The sequence below is a fragment of the Toxorhynchites rutilus genome, chromosome 2 (assembly GCF_029784135.1).
Source record: "Toxorhynchites rutilus septentrionalis strain SRP chromosome 2, ASM2978413v1, whole genome shotgun sequence".
Classification (NCBI taxonomy): Eukaryota; Metazoa; Arthropoda; class Insecta; order Diptera; family Culicidae; genus Toxorhynchites; species Toxorhynchites rutilus.
In genome coordinates, this window is record NC_073745.1 from 299,315,390 (window position 1) to 299,328,065 (window position 12,676).

The 12,676-nt window shown below is 41.6% G+C and overlaps 1 protein-coding gene across 1 annotated transcript; it reads left to right on the top strand.

Moving 5' to 3' along the window:
* The first annotated feature begins 8,688 nt into the window (after positions 1-8,688).
* Positions 8,689-9,334, top strand: LOC129771898 (endocuticle structural glycoprotein ABD-4-like). Its single transcript, XM_055776024.1, has 2 exons — positions 8,689-8,826; positions 8,891-9,334. Exons 1-2 carry the CDS (start codon positions 8,812-8,814, stop codon positions 9,326-9,328), a joined length of 453 nt encoding a protein of 150 aa, XP_055631999.1. The 5' UTR covers positions 8,689-8,811; the 3' UTR covers positions 9,329-9,334.
* The last annotated feature ends 3,342 nt before the right edge of the window (positions 9,335-12,676 follow it).

Consider the following 12,676-nt stretch of genomic DNA (forward strand, 5'->3'; position numbering starts at 1 on the left):
ATCATCTTGATCCATCGCTTCCAATGTTCGAACACCTCATCGCATATGGCTTCGTCCCACTCCGTTCCAGCTCGCCACAACTCTTGAATTAGCACTTTACCATGAATTATGAACGGTGCAAGAAGCCCTAGAGGATCGAATAAGGACATAACACACCGCAAAACTTGACGTTTGGTTGGTCGAGCGTCACTTCCCAGAAGGTTCTTCACTTCCTTGCTCATGCGGGTGGAGAAACTTAGTTCATCCGATCTTGACGACCATAGCATTCCTAGTACTCTATCAACTTGTTCGCCACTTTCTAAGTTCAGGTTCTTGCTGTCTACTTCTGCTGGTTCTCCGAGTACAGTCAGGACCTTTTCACTATTTGATCTCCAATTCCGTAGATGAAACCCGCCGTTGTAGTGAACTAGTCGTACTTCCGATGAAATTTTCTCTGCTTCAGCTTCAGTGCTAAAACTGTCGAGATAATCGTCGACGTAATGGCTCTTCAATATCGCTTCGACGGCCCTTGGATACTGCTGATTATGTTCCTTGGCGTTCAGATTTTTCACATATTGCGCGGAGGCAGGCGAGCATGTCGCTCCGAACGTCGCAACATCCATTAGGTAAATCTCAGCTGGACTACCTCGTGTGTCACTCCACAGGAATCTTATCGCATGATATGATTCTCAACTGATGGAACATCTGTTCTATATCTGCACTAACTGCTATGAAGTACATACGAAATCGGAACAAGACAGCAGGCAATAGTGTCAGTTGATCTGGTCCTTTCAGTAATACACTATTCAAAGATACACCAGAGACCTTGGCCGCCGCGTCCCAAACAAGGCGTACCTTTCCAAGCTTGTTTGGATTCGTTACTGCTCCTAATGGTAAAAACCAAATTTTCCTGGGATCAGTATTCTCCAACTCGGCAGGAGTCGCTTGATGTGCGTAACCTTTTTTCACATAATCTTCCATTTGACAACTGATATTCTCGCGAAGATCCGGGTTGCGGTCCATTTCTTCGTTGAAGACACTGATACCGATGCAACGCCATGCTGTAACTATCGGGTAACTCAATGTCGTCCTTTGCCCAGAGAAGTCCTGTTTCGAAGTGCCTTCCGATACGCTTCGTTGTTTTGTCTAATAGTTCTTGAGCTCGCTGTTCCTCCGCGCTAGGACAGATCCCGATTTGCCTTACTCCGTTGTCCTCTACTGCGAAAAACTGTTTGACTGTTTCGTGTAATTCGTCGTTTCCCGTACATCCGCAAATATGGAAGCTGAATCCTTCATTGGCTCGTGAATCTCGTCTTCCATAGATGCACCAACCTAATCGTGTTTTTACAGCAATTGGCCCAGATCCATCGCCTTCTCTTGTCTTCAACGGCACAGCAAGTTTCAAATTGTCTAATCCAATCAAAAGCTCTGGTTTAGCGTTACGATAGCTTTGAACCGGCAGTTGTCCGAGGTAAGCGAATCTCTTTGCTGCCTCCTCAAAGTCGAAAGATTGCGTTGGGAGGTCCAAACTATTAACCGTACGAGCATTTACCAACTGGTAACGGCGTTGCTGATGCACACCGGATATTGCGATCGTCACAGTCTGCGACTCCTTCTCTATGCGTGACGTGTTTCCCGTCCACCGCAGGCAAAGAGGATGTGGATTTCCTGTCAACCCTAGTTGCGCCACCAGTGCACCCTCAATAAGAGTCAATGACGAGCCTTCATCCAGAAAAGCGAAGGTGTTGATATTTCCCGTCTTTCAATATAGCGTCACAGGTACTATACGGAACAGAACAACGGAATCCAAAAGTCGATGAATGTGATTATTCGCCACTTGAGTTGTAGGAGTCGTCGATTTTCCGTGAAGCAAAGGATGATGCTTAAACTGACAACCATTCACGTTGCACTTGCTGTTACTACGACATGCTCTTCTACCATGATCAAACAGACATATTTGACACAGCTTCAGTGTTCGAATTCGTCGCCAACGATCATCAATGGAGAGCGCTTTGAACACATGGCACTCACGAAGCTTGTAACCCTCCTTTCCAAGCCTAGAAGCAGGTGTCTCTTCAACATTAGCCAAGTGTGAATTAACGTACGTTTTCATTCTCTCTCTGCCACTGCTTTTCCGGGAATCCGAATCATACAGGACTACACTTGACGCATCCTGCATTACTCCCGTCATGTACTCGCTGAACGTTTTCAGGTCTACCACTGGTCGTCCACGTTTAAAGCCGGCCCACATCAGCTTCTGATCCGCGGGTAACTTCCCGACAAGCTCTTGCAGAAGAGTTGGGTTTGATAAGTGCGCTGTTTCATTCGCTGCCTCAATATGATCACACAATTCTTGAACAACCATCGCGAACTCGATAAGGGCTTCCAGCTTATCTCCACGAGGAGCGGGAGTTGCTCGGACCTTCTGCAACAAAGCGTTGATTAGCAGCTCTGGACGTCCGTATTTCATACGTAATGCCTCAATCACTTGTGGAACCGCTGTCGGGAAAACAAGACGACTTCGAACACACTCCAGCGAACGACCACGCAGGCATCGTTGGAGGCGAACCATGTTTTCTCCTTCTGTATACCCACATGTCTTCGTCGTGTATTCAAAATTGGATATAAATATCGGCCATTCAGCTGGATCTCCAGAAAACGTTGGAAGATCACGAGCTAAAGATTGACGTGAGGTGAGCTGACGCTGTGTGGGCATCAGTTCTTGCTCGTTTTGATTCGAACCTAGCTGTACAAATTCAGAAGTTGTGGAGTCATGCGCTGGACGCTGCTGACTTGAATAATCCTGCTGTAGAGGTTCCTGCATCGAACAATGCTGCCTCGGAGGATGATAAATCGGACGATTCATTGTCGGTGAATGCTGCATAAGAGAATGACGCACTGGAAGTTGCTGTACCACAGGATTATACAGCGGAAAATGTTGCTTCTCAGGAATATGCCCAACTGGAGATTGCTGGCTCGAAAACTGTTGCATCATGTGCGGCTGCTGCGCTGAGGGCTGCTGACGCTCGGAATACTGCTGCACTGGAGGAGAGACTTTTGCATACTTTTTCGGAACGGCTCCAAGTGCCACCACACCAGATGATACGAATACATCCTGATTTTCTGGGTGCCCCTGCACATTCTGCAATCCTACCTCAATCGCTGACGATGGCCCCGTTGCTAAGCGACGTACGGTGCAATGCATCCCTTCAAAATTATGCCTGTCCAATTGCTGTTGATAAGCCTCTGATTCCTCAAGACACTCCTCCATCTTTGCTCGCAAATCTCGAACTAGATCGATGGCTGTTCGTTCAACACCAGCTCTTCTCAGTGAGGGCAGTGGAAGCGAACTCACATTTCCAGTGGTGTTGAGTGTTGGTGTGTTTCGACGACGAAGCGGAGAAATGTGCGTTTCAGTACCAGAACCCATCTGGATAGGATGAGAATTATGCTGCTGGATCGTTAAAGCTGCTAGCGTTCGATGTGCTGTGCTCGTTTGCGAATCCGCGTTACTCTCGACCCACTCCTGGATTCTTCTCATGCTGACTGCGTGGCTCCCACGGCTCCTTTTCTCCTCTTCTGCAGCAATGGCGACATCCAACATGTTTTGCTGTTCCTTCAGGAACTTCTTCTCTAACTCGATTTCCATGCGTTGCTTCTCTAGTTCTTGACGTTCACGCAGTCGTGCCATGGTGTCCGCCAAGTACGAGGACGATCCGCTAACGACGCTGGCTCTCGCAGAAGCATCGCTTTGGACCATATTGTCCGCTTCATCTGGTCTGGCGCATCCAGTAAATCTATTCTTCTTTCCGGGAGTCGAACGATGACTCATTGTGAATTTTTGAAGTTTGTTGCGACAGCAATCAAAAGGCAACTCACCGTTTTTGTTAGCGATACTTTAATATATGCTTCAAAAATTCAGTGATTTCTTCTATTCTAGCCTTTTCAATTGGCCTGTCCAACTTCCGTTTCGGTTATGATTTATAACAAGAATAACTTAAAAACTGTTTCACACAAAAAGCCTTCTGCACGCTAGAGATGATTTTTCCAGAATGTCCAGAATTTTTCCACACGAGCTTGCTGCGATCGTACGCAAACGATTGATCAATGGTAACTAGCTCGATGGTACCGTAACATCTTGTGTTGTACTTATCGCATCGGGTCATACTATACGGCTATTTAAAGCAGGGGTTAGACATCAATTGAATATAGGCTACCCAAAATCAAAATCAATATGGCGTCATTTGTTTATCAACATATCATTTACGAGGATTGAAATCGAAAAATGCGCTGCTTTATTCTAACTGCATGAGCGATTTTCATATTCCGGTTTCACATGGAGGTGTTCACATTTAACATGGAGTTTAAAGTTAGCCACTATTCGACTATATAACCGCACCGAGTTGTACACAACAGTAATTGATTGAACCAAAATGTCAGTAAACCGCAGCAATATTGGGTACACTGGCAATATGAGGGATTTGACGTTTTAGTCGTACCCCTGATTTAAAGAGGACAATCTGTGCTACAAGTGTCGTTTTGACAGTGTTGTGATTGTCCTATTCAGTCCCAAGTTATAGCGCGTCTAAGATGGAGTCCACCAAGCAAGAAATTCGCCATATTTCACGTTTTTACTACTTGCGAGGTAAAACTGCAACAAAGGCGGTCGAAAAAAAATCGTGTAGTTTATGGACCCGATACTGTAACGATTCGCACAGCACAGAGTTGGTTTGATCGATTTCGTTCTGGTGTAGTGGCTGTCGAAGATATACTCCGTACTGTTAGGCTAACACGTCGTTGACGCAAAAAAATCTTTTAGACCGAATCAACGCCTGCGATGCACTGCTGAAACGGAACGAAATCGACCCATTTTTGAAGAAGATGGTGACTGGTGATGAAAAGTGGATCACGTACGACAACCTAAAGTGAAAAAAGTCGTGGTCGAAGCGCAGTGAGCCGGCCCAAACCATCGCCAAGTCCGGATTGGCGGCCAGGAAGGTTTTGCTGTGTGTTTGGTGGGATTGGAAGGGAATCATCCACTATGAGCTGCTCAACTATGGCCAGTCCCTCAACTCGGTTCTCTACTGTGAACAGCTTGACCGTTTGAAGCAGGCGATTGACCAGAAGCGGCCAGAAATGATCAATAGGAATGGTGTTGTTTTCCACCAGGACCTAACACACCTTTGATGACCCGCCAGCAGCTACGGGAGCTCGGATGGGATGTCCTATTGCACCCACCGTATAGTCCGGACCTGACTCCAAGTGATTATCATCTCTTCCGGTCCATGCAAAACGCTCTTGGTGATACTAAGTTGGCCTCAAAAGAGGCTTGCGAAAACTGGCTGTCTGATTTTTTTTGCAAATAAGGAGGGGGGGTTTTATAAGAGGGAGGTACTGAAGTTGCCTTCTAAATGGCAACAAATTTGCGAACAAAACGGCGCATATTTGACTTAAATTGGATAATTTTAAGTATGTTAAATAAAGCGTCAAATTTCGATCAGAAATATTCAATTTCTTTTTACCCAAACCTATATTTACATCACATGTACTCTATGACGCCTCAAGATGATTTAGTTGAAGCACATTACACGATTCTATTGTTACGCAATGCCCGATATCGTTTTCAGATATCAGATCATTGCTTCCAAAAATGATTCGCTTATATGCTAAGAAGTTTGCACCTTAGTGGTGCTTTACGTCTTAAATGTAAAAAAAGGTTCAGCATTTCGACCATTGATAAAGTATATAAGAGGCCTGTTTTGTGGCGTTATGCTGGTACTAATGTCTCTCACTTATGTAACTTCCTGTCCGTTACTCGTGAGTGTCTAGCTCAAACCGCACGACGTTCTCACCACAGGGTCGTTCCCCCAGCACTCACCGGCAGCATCCAGCTGTTAATCGGGAGTTCGGGTTTAATTTCATAAAAGTGTTATACACACGCAACAAGGGACCGAGCCCTCAGCCGTTTTCCAACTTCCTCAAAGGCTGACGATGGCACACGCTTCCTACCAAACTAGAGCGGGCGAGGCCTGACAACTCCTTTTGAGTTCGGGAAAACGACAAACCAATTACAAAGAGAAATATGTGTACAAAAGAACATTCATGTAGGTTAAACGTTTTACTATTTACTATACGTGTATTACACTTGTAGTGATGTTCAATTATAATTCGAATTGTAGGTAGTTTTTATAAATCTAACTAATTACTATACATGTACTTTTCTGTGTATTTGAATTGACTATTGTATTTGTGTCGACTATTGTATTTGTGTCGACTATTGTATTTGTGTCGACTATTGTATTTGTGACGACTATTGTATTTGTGACGTCACAATTCAAACTTTGTATACTTGCGCATTTATAAATTTTGAGCAATGTGGTTCGGCCCGTGATCTGATGTTTTCCGTTCTTATTCCGTATCCTTCGTGTGAATTTGTCTCACGATGTGGTCGTCTGTGACACGTCTGTCACCACAGTCAACCTTGATCGTAGATTGGGGTTAGGACGTTCGTTCCAGCTTGGAACAGCTCACCCGAGTACGTTGGTGGCTCGCTGCACTTTCTACCTAGAAAGTGTCTGTCGATGTCCAGCCTATTTGAGATAATGCATAAAAAAAGGCCCACTGTGCGGACCTGCACAGTTGAGGTTAGAATAAACTCAAATCACGACCATCACCACGCTTTCACCACTTGCTCATTACAACATATTTTTACCTTTTTTGTAGTTTTTTTCTGTTTCAGGTTCTTTATCGTCGTTACAGGTAAGTTTTCTTAATTTTGTCTTCTTTTTCAGGTTCGACTTCCTATCATAAATTGTTCAACTATTATATGCATTTTTTTCAGGAACTATTTTCACAAACCTTTTCTCTAATTTCACAGTTTACTCACATCTATCGGAACACAAAAAAATACTATCCTTTTCTATATCTACAATGAAAAATTCTTTAACACACTTATTTCACAAAAAAGCAAAATTAAATACAATTTACTACACACGACGCGCACTTCTAAACCCGCGCGTAGTTCTAGGCAGAAAGAATGGCCATCGCCTTTAGCCGAGTCCCTATGCCTATTGTTGGAGTGGAGTGGAAAAAACCCAACTCCGGCAATGGGTTTGTACCTCCACTGTCCGACTGGGAACCCTGCCCATTGAGCGGTGTGTAAAACACCTCAAAGGTCAGATTGCTCAAACCGACGCAGCCGTTTGCCATCGATGAGCAGGGGAGTGACACGTTGTAGTATTTACGGTCTGCACTGTTTGAAGTGTAGTGTGTTGTGTTGTGATGTGGGGGTGTAATAATGTGTCGAAGACACAGATGGGACGGAACCTACCGGTTACACTTATGCTGACAAGTTCGGCCATTTTGAAAGTTCAAATAATTTTTGACAGCTGCTTTGCTTGAGCGTGTTTTGGCTTGTCTTCTATTTCTGCCAATTCCAATTCAACAGCTTACATTTGGATGATTGAGCTTTGGTTTCCATGTCATAACTAGGATTGGGCGATCTTTATAAAAAGGTCGATCTTATTGAATCGATTTTTCAAACGGCGTAGGGATCGATCCACTGATTAAATCGGTACCAAAGAATCGATTTTTGCTGAATCGATCTTTGCCGAATCCATTTCGAAAAATTAAAAGCTTATTTCGATGTATATGCTTATCCTATATGAATACTGTCGTTTCTTTGAACAGGGAATACAAATTTCATACTTCTATTCAAATATCAAAAGCATTTTCTCTTGTTTCACAGTATGAAGGCCACAGCCACAGGGCATTCATCTTGTGCCGTCAGGTAGTCGTTTTATCTGATGAATTAATCGAAAAAGTATTATTAGAAACTGAACAACAGCCTAGAACTCAGCTAACAATGATCCCATAAAAGCCAATCGCGCCATACATCTGTCATTTAGTCGAAGCCGATTCTCGGTTTTGGCACCAGATCTAGAAAACAACCTTTCGCCAGTAATTGATGTCAACATCAGGTTCATTGATCCTATGCGCAGCCTGTTACAGTTCATCCCCTCAGTAGCTGCCGTTAGTTCTGTCTCTGTCAGTATATGTACTGAAGTAAATCGTAGAAGAAGCAATCCAAATGCTGACATTATGAAATGTTAGCCGGCTTTTGGTGAAATAAAAAATCGATGTACACAGAAAAACAAATCTACAAAAAGATCGAAAAGATCGATGGCATCGATTTTCTCGAGTACAAATGATCAATCCAAAAAATCGGAAATCGTAATGAAAAAGATCGATCTTCTGAGAATCGAACCGAGATCGCCCAATCCTAGTCATAACCATAAATCCACGATTCGTCGAAGAACTGGACAAAGAATTTAAGAGAGAAGACCTTAGACTGTATGAGACTTTGCAGTATACTTTGCCAACCACCATCACCAAATCTTGGAAACAATCCCTGATAAAATATATGGTTGAATGTTGCATAAACCTGTTGTTTTTTACTAGATACAATAGAACAGTTTTTAGTGTAACATGTGGAACTGTGGCCTTTCACTTGATGTCAGAGTTGATTATCTGTTCTATCAAAAAACGATTGATAATTGTGGGCGTTCCTTTCGAATAGTCTACGCATCAGTTTTCAGTTGCACTAAGGCAGTCAAGTTAAGCATATTGATCATAGTTATTTACCCACCCTCCAAATCAAACGGTGGTTGGCCAATAAACGACATAAGCCTATCATCAACCCAAACAAATCGGGGGTGTGATCGCGATGTATAAAACCATTGGCGAATTCAGAAACACTATCAGTAACGGTTTTCTGTTGTGTTCCCAAACAACTTTTCCGCTCGGCGAGCGCGAGTCAGCTGAGCTTTGAAAATGTATACAAAACTGGTAAATATAATTTCGTTGTGTGAAAACTTTCTGTAATCAATATTAAATCAATCCCATATTTCAGTATATCGCATCGTTGGTGATAGCCTCTGCTTTGGCCATCCCGCAGCGGTACCAAACACCAATCCGCACGGCTATATCCAATGGTGGTTCGGACGCTAGTGCCAGTATCCTTGCTCAGAACCAGGTCATCAATGGGGACGGCTCATACGCGTACAATTACGAAACAAGCAACGGTATTCGAGCGAGTGAACGCAGCCAGGATGGGCTAACCGCCACCGGTGAGTTCTCCTTCGTAGCACCGGAGGGAGCGGAGTTGCGGTTGACCTACGTGGCGGATGAGAACGGATTTCAGCCAGAGGGTTCCCATCTGCCGGTGGAACCACCAGCACCGGCTCACGTGATAAGGGCACTGAAGGCACTGCGGGCGAGCAACAATCGGGATCTGGATCTGGCTTCGTTGGATGAAACCATTGCGCGATTGATAGCTACCCAAGGCTAGGCTAAGCACGAAACAGCGATTATACGTTGTTCCAGATAATGGAATTAGATACATTTTCGGAATAGGGAAATGAATAATAGGGTAATTTATATAGATTATTTAAAACTAGATAAGAGAATATGTAGACAATAGCTTCATTATATCCTATTAGAAACAGTATCGTTAATTTGGCGGTATTTCAAAAATCTCATATTCATTGATATGTTATATATGTTGCTTCGAAAAACATCTCATATATTTCGGATTTTTCAATGATGTTCATAAAACTCTCAACAAATGTTCCATAGGACCCCGTGTGATGGTTTGAATTTTACAATATCTCGGTCTTCTGCGAAAATTGAAAAATTCTTCGCTTTTCCAAAAAGTTCAGCCTTGTTTTAAAGATTAATTACGGAACTGAATGTAACTGTGGCCGTCCTAGTAGATACATTTTTGATCATCTCAAAATCATTCTCATGAAGTTACGTGGGAACTGATTTCATACTTCGTGGGGAGAACAGGAAAAAAATTGAAAGCTTACACTGTCTCTGCAGTTGACTGCTAGATGAACCAAAAACAGAAAATGTGGCTTTCAGTGAGATTACATCCTTGGGAAAATGTAGTTTCAAGTCAATAGTTACCCTCAAATCACGCATGAAGTCGACATATTCTGCTGCCGCGGCATCAATCAGCCCTATTCTGTATTCCAGCGGATTTCCATTTCGTTCGAAACCGTTATTTCGTTCGAGTTGTAATTTTGCGTTCCTTATTTCGAACGTTTTATCCATTTGATGTTCGAAGAAAGGTAGACCGAATGAAATGCAAAAACTACTCGAACGGAAAACAGAATGGAATTTTATCAACTCGTTCGAAATATTTGGAATCGTTCGAAATACAGAATAGGGGTGAATGTTTACTTGAACATCCTGGAGGAAAATATGAAGCAAAGTGTCAACAAAATGGGATGGAATCGAGGATACAAATTTTGCCAAGACAATGACCCAGAGCTCAAAACATATAAAGTTCGCACATGGTTACATTACAATTACTCAAAAGTTATTGATATTCCTCCATAATCTTCCGACATCAATCGCAGTAAAAAACTAAGGAAGTTATCTGTGTAGGAAATTTAGAAATCATTCAATTTCTAAAAATAACGATTTTAAAAACCACTTGATGAAAAAAATGATAAATATTCCTTCCGAATACACAAAAAACTCGTAGATAAGGCCAAAGACAGCTAAAGATAGTTGCAATGAACAAGGGATACCATACTAATGATGGAATTCGGAAATTGACCAACGCCTTCGAAATCGAGTAGAGGTTTCAACCAACGTACGATTATGAGTTTGAGTCAATTTTCATACATTAGCACAAACATTCACAATTTTTAGAAAAATTAAAACCATTATTCTGAAAACAGATAGCAAACCTTTTAATTCTCATATGACACTATAACTTTATCTAAATAGAATGTTCCGAAAGCTTGTTTTCGACTTTCAAAAGAAAAGGAAAAGAGATCTGCATGGTGGGGTACCACTACGAGTTTGAGTCACTGTATGCTGGAGTCAATATGAGCGAGCGAAACAGGAGACACTTTGAAATGAAGGCATATGAAAGCTTTTCGTATAGTTTGTGGCACAGACCAAGATGGATATAGATTTTCTTTATGTTCTCCTATATTCTCTTAGAAAACACTTTCCAAGTTCATTTTATAATGAGGTGTAATATTATGACGCATTTACGCAACAGCACCAGTAGATATGTGGGTAGCTACTAAAAACACTGTTCATGAACAGAATCAAAGTTGAAATTTATTAACAAATTTTCAGTGAAGACCAGAGCAGTATGATATTGATACAATATTGTAACTTTTGGTGTAGGTGCATGGGCTAAATACACAAAATCAGCGCGTCTTGTTTCGTGATGTTTACATTAAGGAGGAGGCGACCTACTCTGTAAAGTCGAAAAAATCTATTTTTTTACAATTTCGACAGACTTTCAAAAATGTTATGCAAAAAAAAGTGTTTCGATATTCCACCTAGTTGAAAGTTACATCAAAAATGATGAGGTCACCTCAAGGGTAGTAGTATTGGTGTACGAGTGTTTAACCCTTTAACGGGCCGTGAGAACTAGGCATGTAATCAAAGCAAACTACAATACAACGACATGCTTACATGCTAAAATACACAAAACAATTGAAGACATACCGTTATGAACCATATTTCGGACGCTTATGGCATATGATGCAGAAAACAGATCTAAACTTTATGCGCAGGTATTATTTGGTTGATATTTTTAATAAATTAGTTCAATATGCTTTTAAGTTTTCTACCTAATTGATTGAAAACATAAGAAAATCATCGAGTAAAAGGCTTTTCAAATGAAGCGAATAAGAATCAAACTTCGGACACTAAATCAAATTTCGGACAGATTGAATTCAAATTTTGGACACTTTATTTTGTAATATTTTGGACGAAAATTACATTACACTTGATTATATTTTATAGTCAACTGCGAAACACTTACCAAGCCCAGTAAACTGTTAACGAGGATGAGAACTGATTAAACACGGGAGAATATTTATGAACGGGTAAATTCTACGTGCTCACGCTAAGCAACGGTCAAACTTAAACGATAATGAGAAGTGTTTTCAGATTTTTGCCGATTATGTTATAATTCAAATGTAGTTCTCATTGTTTTCAGATTTTTGCCGATTATGTTATAATTCAAATGTAGTTCTCATATGAAATGATAGTGAAACCAAGGGATTACTCAAAGAAGCAATTGTGATGTTAGTTTTATAGTCATATCATCAGTGCATTAAGCATTTCAAGATATTCCGAAATATGATGTTGTCCTAAATATGATTCAGAACGGTAGAAAAAAATTGTTGCAATATAGTTACTATCGATCGTCTAGCGTAAAATGTTGGTGTCAAAATATTTGTCATTGCCCGGCTAGCGTAAAATGTTGGTTGCCACCTGCCCATCTAGCGATAATGGCTCCAAAATGAAAAGTTTTTGACTTTTTCGCGCTCAAAAAAATCAGGCATTTTTCTAGATATCAGTACTACATAAGGCTAGAAGTAATAATTTATTGTTAGAGAAAAGAAAAAAATTAAATCGTTGGTGGCAATAGAGTGCAAATATTTCCCTCCCGCTATCTCCCATACTTGTTTAATTTTATCAATACGGCTGTATAATTTGCACCACCAAAGAATCTTCAATCATAGCATCAAAATATTAGGTGATTGCATCGTGACAGGGCCAATGCACACGGGAGCAGATACAAATGGGGTTTCAGCGTAGCGAAGATGCACTATTTTTACGTACGGGTAATGAAGCACGCATAGACGCACACAAATAT